The sequence below is a fragment of the Acanthopagrus latus genome, chromosome 18 (assembly GCF_904848185.1).
Source record: "Acanthopagrus latus isolate v.2019 chromosome 18, fAcaLat1.1, whole genome shotgun sequence".
NCBI lineage: Eukaryota > Metazoa > Chordata > Actinopteri > Spariformes > Sparidae > Acanthopagrus > Acanthopagrus latus.
Window position 1 is genome coordinate 1,952,982 of NC_051056.1, and position 14,691 is coordinate 1,967,672.

The following is a 14,691-nucleotide window of genomic DNA, read 5'->3' on the forward strand; positions in this document are numbered from 1 at the left end:
ACAACAGAATTGCAGCATTCTGCTAAACAACTGAAGTAGCTGAAGACTTGATTTAAAACAGAGAAACAACCAAAGAAACATCAGATGTCTCCATACAGCTCATCTGCTGTGATCACAGTCTGCAGGAGAGAACACATCACAACCTGATCTGAGACCAGATTTACACCTTTATTAAGATGAAGGCTTCACTAGAGCTGCTGAGCTAACAGAGTTAGCATGCACTTTGTCTGAAGTGGGTGAACTGTTCCTTTAAATGCCATCGTGTCCTATCAGACGATGATTTTTAAACACTGAAGTTTAAAGTTCTCAACATGTTCATCTTTAAAGTCCTCGTCTGCTCTGTTTACCTGTAACTCACCTGTGTGACTGATGACAGTCTGCAGTATAAAAAGCGGATCTGTGACCCGATGGTCCTCTTTAAAGGTGGACCTGTGACCCGGTAGTCCTGTTCTAAGGCAGATCTGTGGCCCGGTCGTTCTATCTACTGTACTGTTTGTTGTGTATTTTATTTGTTATGTAACTTCGGGGCTGGTTCTGGTTCTCTCCTGACGGATCTTCAGTCTGCGGCTTGGCCTCTTGGGGTCTTCTGGGTTAAACTGTTGTAAATGTCTATAAATATATTTTTTGTATGTATGCCTTTCCTATGGATCTGGAGAAGATAGATGTTATTTTTATATATTGCAGCGGATTTTTTGTAAGTATTTTATACTTTTGATATGGTTCTCTGTAAAACAAGAGTATTATGTAAATATAGTTCTTTAGAAACAAATTTGTTGTCGGTGTGTGTCTGTTGTGTGTGTTTTCCTCTGACATGATGATGAGATTAAACTGATGGGAAAAGAGCAGAGAAAATGTTTTATGCAGCAAATTCAGTAAATGTATTGAGTGTTTCTTGTTCAGGCCAAAACTTAATATCTAAATTAAACACGAGAGGGGAATTGTTCGATAACGCTTCTCATTAAAGTCCTTGTAGCAAATGGTAATAAAATCACTAAACTGTTTATTAGACTTACACTTTGTACATTAACTGTAACACATTAATTTACACTTAAAAGCTTTGATATAAGATTAATGACTTTAATTCTTAAAGTTCATAACGACATTGAAACTAAATTGAGTTTAACTTATTGTTATTGTTAAACCTCTACTAAGCTTTTTATTGTTGCTTTATTAAGTATAATGTATTAAATATAAATACGTAATGTATTGTGTATTTATTAGCTGTAGATGATGCACCAATTAAATGTAACTGCTGTTTTACAATGGATAATTAAGGGGTTTTATATAGACTTTACGCGCTCAATTCAAGGCCCTTTAATATAAAGTGAATTTTATGAAATCATTGCTTCTTTCTTGTGAATTGTAGATACTTTAACATCTTAACGAGGCACGGTTTTACTACTCGTTAACATATGTATCATTTCCAAAGACCTATCTGTAGATTTTGAGTCTAATTATGTGGAATCAGAACTATCCTTAAAAGAATTCTAGGACTTGAAGAATAAATTAATCAATAACATTCATGAACTGTAAAAGACTCAAAGGAATTAATTTACTTCAAACATCAACTTTTTAAGAATTGTTCATTGAATTTAAATCTTCCATCTAATTATTTTACATAAGTTCGCCGTAAAGATTAAGTAAAGCAACGTTTTTCTATCATGTTGTGAATAAATTAAATAATCAATTTATGTGCCATTTATTATAGGAGAAAGAATAACCAGACTGAATTGCATCACTTTCATGTATAATACTTGAATCAGATATTAATGTTAGATAAAAATGTGACAACTGAATTAAAAAAGTTAATGTATAAGTCTGCATCAAATTAATTTAATTTAAATGTGGAGCTTTACGTTGCGTAAGATTTACATGTAGTGAAAGTCGCCGTGTTAGCTCATCTATGTTGTGAGTACTGAAAGTACGATCCTGGAACGTCCAGCTGTAGGAGACGACTGGTTACTCATTAACCTGGTTACCTGTGAGTGTGTTTTGGCCCCGCCCCATGCAGGCGTGCTCTCTCCCTCTTTGTGTGTATGTGTTACCTGTCAGTATTTCCTGACAGTGTGTCAGTGCTCAGGTGCGTTTTAGTCTCACCTGATGACGATGATGGAGGAGACGGTCGTCCTCGCCGCTGTGACCGTGCTTGGCGTCCTGGAGCAAGGTAAGAAAGGGGCATGCTGGGAAATATGAGAGGAGTCTGAGCGAATTAGATGAAAAATGACTCAAGTCTGGTTGGATCCTCTGTAGAGTTTATATAGATGACCTGAAAATAATTGTGAGACCAGATGAATTCGTCTTTAGATGTTTTAAATGTATTTTAATGTTTTCACTCATTGGTTTGTACTTTTAGTTATTTTACTGTTTAATCTTGTTAACTTCACATAATAATAAGCCTGTCTGCCTCCACGCTCATGTTGTGTTATTTACACTGAGTTCTTTTTATGAATCATCTTTGCATTTGCTTCTAACACAGTGTGAACTTTGATTGGTGTTACACTTCTATTCATATTTAGAAAGTAACCATGCTGACATGGTTACGTGTGAGTGTGAGAGGTATCGCAGGTCCTTCCTGCTGCTCTCAGACTCTACAGCCGGCTCTGCTCCTGTGTGTGCAACCATACACAGCTCATTTCTGATTGTGTGTGTGTGTGTGTGTGCGCAGCCTATTTCTCTCTGCAGGTGATCTACGCCCGGAGGAAGTACTCGGTGTCTCCACCTGCCACATCTGGATCACCGGAGTTTGAGAGAGTCTTCAGAGCTCAGTCAGTTTAATCAGAGTGATTTTTTCTCTTCAAGTGCTCAAAAGAATAACAAGTCTAAACTAGAGCTGCAAATAATGACATTTTTTCAGTATTTATTTCAAGTTCTGTCCAAGACTCTATTATGATATAAAAAAGCTTTAAAAAGAACTAAAGAACCAACTCCCATTTTAAAGTTCCTGCAGTCTCGTTTGATAGATTCTATTTAAAAACAACAACAAAATGATTAAAATAACATGAAAATGAATAATTTGTTCATGAGGTTTATTTAGTGCCTCACTTGATGTCAACGGCTGGAATTTTGTGGAAGCCTGTGAGAGACTTTATTAAGATGATACAAAGATAAACTTGAAAATTAAAATCTAATTCAGCAAAAGCATTATGATTGTCCACGTGTATTTGAGAAAAAAGATAAAATGCAATAACCCAATAAGCATTTTCATTTTCACACTTGAATCAGCGTTCTGTGGCGATATTAAAATGAAAATGGAAAAGATGTTTCATTTTCAGAGTGAACATGCTGTGTGTGGTGGACAGTATTCAAATGACATAAACAAAGCAGCGTCCTCATTACTGCATCTGCTTTTCCATAATAAGACATCATTTGAATGCAGTGTAAACAATGAGGCTAATTTTCCTTTGAGAAGACATTGTTTGAGTTGCAGTAAAAATGAAAATGCAGAGTGAAATAAGAGTGAAAATAGCTTTGCGCATTTCATTTTCAGAGACTCGACCAGCTCACAGTGGACGATGTTCAAATGAAATAAGCAACACAGCTCTCTGCCGGTCTTTACATTTATGTGTCAGCGCACTTTTCTAAAGAAATAAAAAATAAAAAGACAATTGTTGTAATAATATGAAAATGAAAGTGAAAGCAGCACTTGGCATCATTTTCATAGACTCAAGCTGCTCTAAACAGTTCAATCACTCGTCTCAAAAACATGCATTTTCAAATTGTCATTTTTTTTCAGCACTTAAAAGACTTAAAAAGACAGAAATCAAATCTGAGACACAATAAGAAAGCATGCTGGGAAAATGAGAGGGGACTGTCTCACTGCGAAGTGGTTAAATTGGAAAAAAGATGACTGAAGTCTGGTTGGATACTAAACTTCCTCACTGTGAAATTTAATAAAAAATGATTCAGTCAAATGTTTTCTGAACAATTTAAGTGCAATAACATATCTTTTATTTTAACTTTAATACTTAAAGTACATTTTTGCTGCTAAACTTGCTGTGCTTTTATTTTGTTATTTCTCCTGCACAACAAGTATTCTTACATCACAGTCTTGGTACCTTACTGAAGTTAATAATCTAAATACTTCCTCCATCACTTGAGATATGATCAATAATTGTTTAAAACCTTCATCATGTTCAGAGCCAACTGTTCTGAGTATTTCCCGATCTTCATCACCGTCCTGTGGACATCTGGAGTCTTCTTCAGTCAAGGTGATCAGACACAAACAGCTGATTGAGTCTCAGTCACAGTCCTGAGTTTGTATCATTCAGCTCATGTTTGATTTGTTTCAGGTCTGTCTGCAGTCTGTGGGCTGCTCTATTTATACGGACGCTTCCAATACTTTCGTGGATATTCACAGTCGGCACAGGGACGGTAGGAAGCAACAGCACCTGTCCATATGTCTGTTTGGTTTAAATATCTTTAAACAAATTAACAGATCAGAAGGGCCAAGCTTTGGTTGCAGAACTCACCCAGAATTCAGAACTTCTCCCACTTCATGTCAGGGATTTTCTAGGAAGAATTAATGTGAAAGATTCTTTTGAATTCACAGGACCAATTAAAACCAGGCTCAATAGGTATCACACAAAGACAGAAAACCTTGAAGTCAGCCAGTACAAAACGAAACGATGAAATAAAACCACTGAATGTGATATTACAGCCAGTGACGAGTACCTACAGTTAAGATTAATGTTATTCTGAACCCCGAGTTTCCTGAACCCGATGAAAAACTGGCTACATAGGTATCACACAAAAACAGAAAAACATGGAAGTCAACAATTACAGCCAGTAAAAGTTGGACAAATAAGTGATGGTTAATGACATTCTCAGCCCTGAGTCATATCTGCAGGCATATCTTTTAGTCCAAACAACAAGTGTGATAGAAAATGATTGAAATGTTGATGTAAGATTCAGAACTTTTCCCACTTCCTGTCAGGGATTTTAGCAGAGAAATTCACTTAAAAACTCTTATTAAATTCATGGAAACAAATCAGGAAATCAAAACCTGCAAATTTCCTGAACCTGATGAAATCTGTTTCAGAGTTCTTTCTCTATAGTGAAATAATGGAGCCTGTCAGCTGTGATTAATTGCTTGTTTTCTGTCTGCAGTCTGGCTCCGCTCTACTTCAGTGCTCAGGTTCTGTGGGTTCTAATCGGGCTCTCGTCTCTTGGCATATTCCTGACGCTATGCAGAGTTTACCTGAACGTGGACCTGCTGCAGGAGCTCTGCTCTGCCCTCAGTCTGGTCTGAAGGGGACGAGATGAGGTGCTAGGAGCTGATGGGATCAGGGGTCAAAGGTCAGAAGTCAGGGCAGAAACAGACTTCATTAGTGAAACTAACATCATGTTGTCATCACAAGAAACAAACCTTCAGGGTCAACTGTGTTTTATGAGACATGAACGATGACTGAAATCTTTTATTCATGTGGGTTTATAAAGGAATCTCACTGTTGTCACGCTTTTTATGTATTTTATTTTAGCTTTAACATTTTGAGACACTTTCAAGATTCAAACATGATCTGTGAAGTGTTTTTAAATTTCGTTGCATGAAACAGAAACATCCTGCTTCAGACTTTGTCTCTAAAGATGCTCGTCTCCTGTTCATGGCCTCAGTATGACGACATGTCCGTCCTGTCTGTGACATGTCTGTATTAACCTTTATAAACACCGTTTCTGCCTCGTCCCATCTTATTGAAACATTCTCTGTAATGTATTTGATGATGCTGACGAACCATATGTCTGTGGTAATAAAACTTTGACTCTTTCAACTGTTTCTCTTCTTCATGGAGGAGTCACAAAGTCAGGTCATTCTGAACATACTTTTTAAAGAAATTATGATTATCCCTTTAGATGCTTTGTGTGTCTTTTATATATTGTAATATGAATACAGATTATTAATAAACCAGTGTCTGATGGTGTCATAGACAGTAAGTTAGAGGGAAATGTGTTTATTGAGTAGAGTGTAATATTTGTCTAGAGACAGCTGATGAAATAAAACCTCTTGGCCTCTTAAATGAAAAGTGTGCTGAATATGAGGTTTGACCACAAGGTGGCAGCACAGATGTTATGATTAACACATCAGCGGATGAGTTTCAGGAGCTGGGCAACAATTCAATAGTATAAAAAGTGAAAAGTAAAATAAATGTTTAACTTGTAATGGATATTCTAATTTCGAATCTATTCAAATGTCTGATGGTGTTGCGTTCGCTGTTGACAGTTGCATATTTTACTTAAATGAAAGTATTCATACCTCTGTGTAGAAATACTCTGTCGCAGTCAAGTATCGAACAGTACACACAGTTAAGTCACATGTAACAGGACTTGTGTGTATCATGTGTTAAGTGCTAATGTACAGCTTATTCTTTCATTATATTAATCAGTCTGTCACAGAGTATAAGCCTGAAAACAATGATGGGACACAATGTCACAACGAAAACACTTAACTTAAATACTGTTTCAGATTTTTAACATTTCAGATATAAATGTCTGAAGGTTTTAAAATGTTTGGTCCACTAACTGCAGCATCCATCAATGTAACACTGCTTTAAAACATTTAGAGTTGATCATATGAGATTAGATAACATGTTGACTCGAAGAATAATTCTGTTTCTGGTATTAAAAACATGATGGTCATCAGATCTACAGCCTGAGGAGAGAAACACAAACTGGGAACAGTCTTCTGTGTGTAGATCTGATGAACTCAGCTGTTCTTTAATAAACATCGTTCTGTTAAAAGATGAAGATCAAAGATATCCACCTCATTCATGGTGAAGACTTCAGCAGGAGCCACCATGTACAAATGTCATTTTCACTCAATGTTTTAATTCTAAATTTAATTATTTTCAGTTATTTTCTTAAATCTTATGTTATATGAAAGAGACAAAAACATGTAATCACTGCTGAAGGGTAACTATGTGTTTTACTTGAGTGTTTCTACTTTCTGCTGCTTTATACTTCACTATATTTCAGTGAATGCGCTCTTCACCTTACAACATTCAACAGATTTTGCACTCATTTCGAATTTTGACATCTTACTGTCAGGTTGGGGATTTAAAGGGGAAAACTATGGAAGGGGAGGTGGACCCAAACGCAGTTACACTGGAGGCGTAACAAAAGGCGAGCTTTTATTTAACAAAAGCTGATTACAAAAACCAAAAGCAGACAAACGGGGATGAAAGACAAAGTAGCAAAGCAAAACTACAAAGTTCAAATCAAACATGGAAAAAAATGCAAAAAAAATCCAAAACGTACCAAACAGGGAGCAGGAACAGCCCAAGACAAACGATGACCAGACCGGGAGTGAGGGGAACACAGAGACTAAATACACAGACACTAATGACATGACGAGGAACAGGTGAGGAGAGAGGAGGAAGCCAGGTGAGGTAACGAGGGGGAGGAGCACATGAGAAACCATGAAGGGAATAAAACAGGGAGGGAGCCAGAGGGGAGAACATAGGAGACACTTAAAGGACACATGAGGGCATGGACAATCAAAACATGAGACACAAGACATGGCAAAACAAAACATAGGACACAACAAGACATGATATAAAGACATGAATCAAATACAAAAAACCCCAAACCAGATACAAGGACAATCACAAACAGGAATCATGACACTTACACAGTAACACAAGCCAGTGTGTAGTTGTGTCTCTGAGTTGCTGTCAGTTCCACTCAAGAGACATTTAAACTTACATTTTCACACAAAGAGGTGAAATGATCCAATATTCCACAAAAAAGGTGACAGAAAAGCCTGAACAAGAAGTCTAAGTGTTACAATTGGTGTTATGGCCGCTGCTGGCTGCCATTTTGCGTGTATTAATTGTGTTGTTTCCATGTGTGATTCTGCCGGTTATGCAAATCCAGCAGTGTGATTTCCTGTCGAGGATTGGTCTTTCTGGAGCTGAGACCACCTACTTCCTGCTTGCTGTTCGCTGGCATCTGTGATTGGTGTGGCGGTGATTACCGAACCTACCAATTGGGAGTCTTCAATCAACCCCAGCTGCATTTAAGTAGCTTGTGTGTGTCCCAGTTCCACGCAACCAGTGATCAGTTCGCCTCACTGTTGGTTGCATACCATTGTGTGTCTGACCTCCTTTTGATCTTTAGCGTATTTTTGAGCCAAGAGCTAAATAACTGTTGTCTATTCAAGGTCATTTTGTGTATTGGTTATTTGTCAGCACCTGTATAGCCTCCTTCTGTTATATTTCCTTGTGTAAGCACAACCTCCTTGGTTAATTAAACTCCTGACTTTAACCAGCACCTGTCCAGTTGTTGCATCCCACCTCATTTCCTATCGCAATTATATGTTACTACTCTCCAAAACAAGCTGGGTCGTAACATAAATGGGGGCTCGTCCGGGATCTGAAATGAAAATATAAACTGACACTGGCATCGGGTCTGTCAGTGTTTAATGAATTAGTGAGGGTTTGCTGAACTCCTTTGATTACTAGGTAAGTTAAGTGAGCTCATTAGGGATTCAGCTGTCTGCTTGAGTGAGTGCTGCTGGCTACTGAGCCCCATGGCAGAAAAGTTTAATTTGGATTAATTTGTAGTATTTCTTACTGTTGAACAAGTAGTTGCAGGAAGGATGATTTAGTGGAGATAGCTACTCATTTCAGTATTCCCTTTATCAGGGCCATGCTTGAAAAAAAAAATCAGAGAACGAGTGATTAGTGGAGTGGTGGAACAGGGTGTGATTACTCTGACTGAATCAAATTAATTCTAAAATATCAACATAAGGCACCGATATCATCACGTAGTAATATTAGCCAGAAATTGGCCCAATGCTAATGTTAGCTCATATTGTTTTATCCTGGACTTTGGCTCAACATGAATTCTTCATCCTACAGAACCGCTCTGGACTTTTATGATGCTGCCGAGATGTGTATTTAAAACAGAACGACAAAATTTCTCTCATTCACTTCCATGAACAAACAAAGTGACAGCAGGAGGTTGTCATACTGCTGTTGTCCACAGGAGGCACCAGAATCAACACAAAAGAAAGTTCATGTAGCTGCTTCAACTTGAAATTCAAATGTAAATATTTATTAGATTAGATTCATACAAACGTTCCTTTGATGCGGCGCTCAACATCCCACTAACACACACACATATACAACGTACAGTGGTTTTACAGTGTAAACTTGTGGGGACAGCCAGAGCAGTGCATTGTGGGTAAAATATGTTTGGATTGTCTCACACCAAACTGAAGGTTATTTATGGAGCAGCTCAGCCTCCGTTTATATTAAGAGCTACAGTACATTCTCTCTCTCTCTCTCTCTCTCTCTCTCTCTCTCTCTCTCACACACACACACACACACACACACACACACACACACACACACACACACAGGTATGTTCTGTATGCTCACATGCAAACAAACACACACCCTGTACATTGTTGCCACGCAATGGAGCAGTTACTCCCATAACACACACACACAAACACACACACTCCCTCACACGTTGGTCAGCTCATGTGTGGAATGTGTATTTGTGTGTATTTTTAGCATTGACAGCAGCAGTTGTCGTTTTCAGCATCACATTAATTTTCCATCCAACAGCTGCATGATGTCATCGTACAAATACAAACCACAAGTACTGGAGTAAAGTACAGTACTGGAGTGATTGTACTTAAGTACTCGTCATCAGTTATGAAAACTCCACTGTCTCATTATTCTGCATATAGGTGTAAAAGACTCAAACGGATCTGTCCATTTGTTTTCCAGCTGCTCATCTGTCTTCTCCAACTTCCTGTTTATACCTGATCCAATTAAGAGCTTGATGCTGATTGGCTGATCTGGAGAAACTGTTTGACAGGATAGAGTAAAGAGCTGTTAATCAGATTAACAGGCAGACAGATTAAATAGAGACTGAAGGGAGAGGCTGCTGCAGGAAGTTCACCTGCTGCTCAACACCTGACAGATAAAGGCTGACAGTGATGAGCCTTTTAATCATGATGATTTAAAGATTTTTGTGTTTTCTATAAATCTATAGTTTTATGTTCTTCATATACCTGAATTATCTCACAGCAACAGGAAGTCTTTTTAAAAACTGAATTGCAATTTCAGTTCAGTTTCAGAGCTGAGACCAGGTGACATCACACAGGCAAGTCATGTGACCTGCTGTTACCTGTGTTACCTTATCATCAGTGTGAGAATGTTGTTCAGTTTTAAACTGCGTCAGAGTTTAAATGTTGACGTTGTTTCTTCCAGTAAGACATAGTTAATCATCTCATGCTGACAGGGAGGTTTCACACAACCTGATGATAAACTATGTGTGTGTGTGTGTGTGTGTGTGTGTGTGTGGTACTACTCACATTGTGGGGACCTTCCTTCCTTGTAGGGCCAAACGCAGGTCCTCATAACATAAATCATTGAGCCTCAGAGTGCAGATCTCAGGGTCAAAGGTTAAAATAAAGGTTAGTTTTAGGGTTTGGTAAGTAGTCATTAGAATACAGTTAGAATACACTTTCAGGAAATGAATGTAAGTGTACGTAATGTTCCCACCAGTGATGAAACAACTGTGTGTGTGTGTCAGGGTTTTATGAGCTTTACGTTCTGCTCGTATACACATCTATAAAACAGAAGCAGGAGGAGAAAAAACCTCCAGAGCGCCACAAGAAAATAAATCTGCAGCTTCAACCTCAAACTATAAAAGATACAGCTGGCTTTTTGAAGAGTGACCTCAGCTGTTAGAAATGTGATGATGTCAGAGGTTTCATGGGATGATTGAGACAGACGCCACCTGACAGGTCAACCAGGGGAGGAAGTATCCAGATAGCTTACTTCAGTAAAAGTACTAATACACAGTGTAGAAATACTCTGTTACATGGTAGTTACAACATTACAAAAATAAACCAAAATCAACTTAAAATGCCAAAAATAAGAGGATGGCTCAGATTTGAGAGATGTGAGAGCAAAAAAGAGTGGCAATCATATATATATTTTTTTTAGATCGAAGGTTGCAATTGAAAAAAAAAATATGAGAGAACATATTTCTTCAACTTTAATCAAAACTAATGTTTGTAAGTAAAAACATATGATCATTTTGCTTATAAATCAGTCCTCTTTGCTTTCAAGTTACAAAGTTTTGTTTGCAAATCAGTCCTCTTTGCTTGCAAGTTCTAAAGTTTTGCTTGCGACTTCAACTGCACTTGATGGGCGGGGCCTACGCTGGTGGATGAGAGAAGAGTTTCTATTGGTTGGTTTGACCTGGCTCCAGCACCAGCTACGTCTTCTGCATTACACCCACTTCTACCTTGTGCTGTGCTGCCTGGAGGCAAGCCTGTTGCTCTTCAAACGCTTCCCATAAGTAATGAATTGCGCTATATATCATTTGCTACAGCCTGCCGTACATTCCCAACAACAACACAAGTAATGAATTATAATGCCCTGCTGCTGCAAGCACACTGATTAGCAGCAACATGGTTGTCCCTGCTAGTCACGGCTGACTAAAGGCTGCGCGTCGGACGGTTCTTAGGCCTCCGCGTCGTCCATTAACTTCTGTTTATGGATACCTCGTCGGGCATTATCCCTGACATGTAGCATGGTACTCGCGGTGCCAAAACATCACTGTTCCTACGCAACAGTACTGTCAGCTGGGGGACGGACGGACGGAGAAGACCGCGACAGCCCACAAACACCCGCTGCAATAGCATTTTCTACATGGGCATGACAGGATGCATGGTGTAAAATCACTTTCAGGATTTGCACCTTCAGCAAAATGCATTTAATTGCCAAAATGTCCAATATTTATAACATACAAAAGCACACACTTACACTTAGAGCTTAGATCTGGCCCAAAAAAATCAAGCCCGACCCGAGCCCAGCTGAGCAATTTTTTAATACGTTGGCTGTTATAACGGACATTCTCAAGCTCCATGTTGTACTTACACTACACAATCAGTGATGCCGGTAACGCGTTACTCTAATCTGACCACTTTTTTCAGTGAGGAGTAATCTAATGCAGTAATAATAATAATAATAATAATAATAATAATAATAATAATTTCCAAACAACCAATCAGATTATAGTTACTTATACAAATCACTGTGCGTAACTATTATTTTTGTCATTTTCTTTAGTAAAAATATTTATTTATTTTAGCTTTTCTTCTTGCATCTGGGGGAGTGACGTCACGTGAGCAAGGAGTCACGTTTTCTGCACGAGGACACTCACTCGCATGTAAAACCACCAGCGGCACAAACAACGTGGAGGGAGGAGAGAGATGCGCCTCTTGTATCTGGAAGTACGGTCATTATTTGGCGGGACGGTCGCAGGCGGGACATAATGCTGGCGGAGATGAGAGCATGCGCTGTCGGTGGGACGGGAGGATGCAAGCCGGGGACGGAGAGGGTCGGTTCGGCCCCACTGACCAGCGTCAACAGACTCTTTAGATATCCAGACTTTACCTGGTGACAGTTTGTAACTATATATAACTAAGACACTGCAGAGACAGGTGTTGGTGGTGATTTTTAACTCTTTTATCTTTTTAACTTTAATTCCACAGTAGCTCCTTTTGAAAAAATCGATCCACCTTATGTTGTCTTCCTTAGGAAACTTAAATAAGCTAACGGTGTTGTTACTCTGCACACTGTGGCATCCAGGAAAGATGCAGGAGCGATGTGGAGGAGACATGACTGTTTAGCTGACTGGTTGACTGGTTAACTAGCTGCAAACTATTCTAAGAGATGCTATCCAAGACTGTAGAGCCAGCAGAAAAACCACTGAAGTTAATGCGCTGAGTGTATTTATATAGCTTCCGCAGTAGGGCCGGGTTTATGCAAATCATGGCCGCATTACGTAACGCAGCCATGATTTGCATGATTTCCTGATCCGCCCATTAAATCCTGAACACAGAAATCGTGAAACACAGTTTGTGAGCCTAGCTCCAAAATTAAATTCTAAATGGTTGAATGCTTTTTACATGTTTTAAAGAAATACATTTATGACCTTTTTAATGTGTTTAGAAGAAAATGGCTGAATTTGCTTTACACAGGACTTTAAAGTTGAAGAAATATGTTCTCTCATATTTTTTTTTCAATTGCAACCTATTCTGTTTCGATCTCAAAAAAAAAAAAAAAAAATCTCTCCATGAAGGATCCATTATATCATTATGAGAAATCAGATGAATTAATGTATGACAAGATTGACAGCCATAGCAACAGTAAAGGGAGGCGGGGCTTAAAAAGTGGTCCATTCAAAGATCTCAAGAAAATTTTAAAAATCTGACACTCCCACTCTGTTATACAGAGGAAATTACACCAAACGGTGTGTGAAAACATCATGTTCTCAGTCCCTATGTTTAATATCAGGATATATCAATAATGTTCTCCAGTTTATGATCACAAACATCTTGAACTGCAGAGATTCATATGAATTACAATTGTAGAAATCTAACAAAACAACAAGCCTTTTGATGGCTGTGTGACTTCAGCATGACAGCAACTGTTGCAGACTGATCAGTGAATAAATTATATGTTGTGTAATTGTGTTTAATAAAATACAAATAGTCAACGCCTCATTAAATTTCTAATTAATTTATTTGTTTTTTGTTGATAAAAATTAGGCTTATCTTACTTTTGTATTTTATATATATTTTTTATTTTTAAACGAACAGTTTAAAGAAAGTTTAAAGTTCCGAGTTTACGAAGCGTTCCTGAAGGTATCATAGCTTAGCCCCGCCCCCTGCATTCGGCGGCCTGAGCGGTGCGTTCACGGCCCTTTTCACAGTTTTTGAAAGTTGTCAACAGAGAGAAGAAGTAGAAGAAGAAGAAGAAGAAGAAGAAGACGAAGAAGAAGAAGGAGAGCAAGAAGAAGAGCGGCTTCACACCGACAGCAGAGCTCGGAGGAGGAGGAATGGGCTGCAGCCAAAGCAAGGTGAGAATCACCGACACAAACCGACTCAAACACCGGCATAAAACAGCCGAGTACCGGGAGAAGTTCACTTTGTTTCTGCCGGAGGAAGTTCATTAGCAGGCGGCCGGCGGCGGCTGCTGCACGGACAGAAAACGTGCCGGGAATGAGCTCCGGATGATAAAACACCGTGTGCTCAAAATACAGTTCCATTCTTTATAAATCATATCTAATATGTGTGACATAAACACATATACATGTGGTGGTTTGGCGCCTAAATGTGTGAAACAAAGACAAGCGGTGAACGTTACTTTTCGTATTGTATAAACATCTGTTTCTAATCTGGCATCGTGTTTGAATCCTGGAGCTGTTTTCCCACGGTGCTCTCTCAGGATGGACACCTCCAAAGTCTTTTATTTTGCCATATAGTACATTTTAACGCCTTTATTTATCACTCAAACAACCACTCTGTGAGTTAAAGTGGGTTCATAACGATTTTGTGGAGTTTGTATGACATAAAATGCAGATCTAATGGTCCAATATATGATCTAATGTGAGTTGTTGCTGTGTGCAGTGATTTCAAAGTGCCTTACTGAATCACATGGTGTCATAATCAGTGTAAACCCCTGAGATGTTCTGATATTAATCTCACAGCTCTTTGATATTGATATATATACATAAATGGTTAATATTCTTTAAAATCTGAAGATAGCATCTCTTTTAACTTGTTTTTCTGAGCTCCTCCATGTTGTCAGTCACTATGGACTTTGTATATTTAAAGTGAGGTCAGTGTAATTGTGTGTAGAGTGGTCTAAACTGTGACATCACCAT

General features: G+C 38.5%; 2 protein-coding genes and 1 long non-coding RNA gene across 6 annotated transcripts in view; 2 read left to right on the forward strand and 1 right to left on the reverse strand.

The window, feature by feature from the left end:
• Positions 1-1,142: 1,142 nt before the first annotated feature.
• On the forward strand, positions 1,143-6,399 carry ltc4s (leukotriene C4 synthase). Of its 2 annotated transcripts, XM_037077998.1 has the most exons (5): positions 1,143-2,164; positions 2,666-2,765; positions 4,138-4,208; positions 4,290-4,371; positions 5,107-6,395. In XM_037077998.1, the coding sequence occupies exons 1-5, from the start codon at positions 2,101-2,103 to the stop codon at positions 5,246-5,248; spliced, it is 459 nt and encodes a 152-aa protein (XP_036933893.1). In that variant the 5' UTR covers positions 1,143-2,100; the 3' UTR covers positions 5,249-6,395. The 2 variants fall into 2 exon arrangements, with proteins under 2 accessions (XP_036933893.1, XP_036933894.1); XM_037077999.1 differs by lacking the exons at positions 1,143-2,164; positions 2,666-2,765 and adding an exon at positions 3,395-3,580 and having other exon boundaries at positions 4,128-4,208; positions 5,107-6,399.
• Positions 3,012-7,321, reverse strand: LOC119007989. Of its 2 annotated transcripts, XR_005071298.1 has the most exons (4): positions 7,249-7,321; positions 5,198-5,273; positions 4,123-4,509; positions 3,012-3,578 (listed from the first exon to the last, which is right to left on the reverse strand). It is a non-coding gene; the product is annotated as an uncharacterized LOC119007989 (long non-coding RNA). The 2 variants fall into 2 exon arrangements; XR_005071297.1 differs by having other exon boundaries at positions 3,023-4,509; positions 7,249-7,320.
• Positions 7,322-13,684: 6,363 nt separating this feature from the next.
• Positions 13,685-14,691, forward strand: part of ccdc69 (coiled-coil domain containing 69) — a 36,043-nt gene continuing 35,036 nt past the window's right edge. The window contains exon 1 of one of the 2 annotated variants that reach the window (XM_037077467.1): positions 13,685-13,884. In XM_037077467.1, coding sequence (XP_036933362.1) covers positions 13,864-13,884 — 21 coding nt within the window. In that variant the 5' untranslated portion in view covers positions 13,685-13,863. The remainder of the gene's footprint in view (positions 13,885-14,691) is intronic. The other variant, XM_037077466.1, reaches the window with a different exon arrangement.

What these genes read in the sequence shown, in the direction of transcription:
- ltc4s (XM_037077998.1), top strand. Translation starts at nt 2,101, where the DNA reads ATGACGATGATGGAGGAGACGGTCGTCCTCGCCGCTGTGACCGTGCTT. An exon ending in GCTTGGCGTCCTGGAGCAAG is followed by an intron (nt 2,165 to 2,665) that starts GTAAGAAAGGGG and finishes GTGTGTGCGCAG; the next exon opens with CCTATTTCTCTCTGCAGGTG. An exon ending in TCACAGTCGGCACAGGGACG is followed by an intron (nt 4,372 to 5,106) that starts GTAGGAAGCAAC and finishes TTCTGTCTGCAG; the next exon opens with TCTGGCTCCGCTCTACTTCA.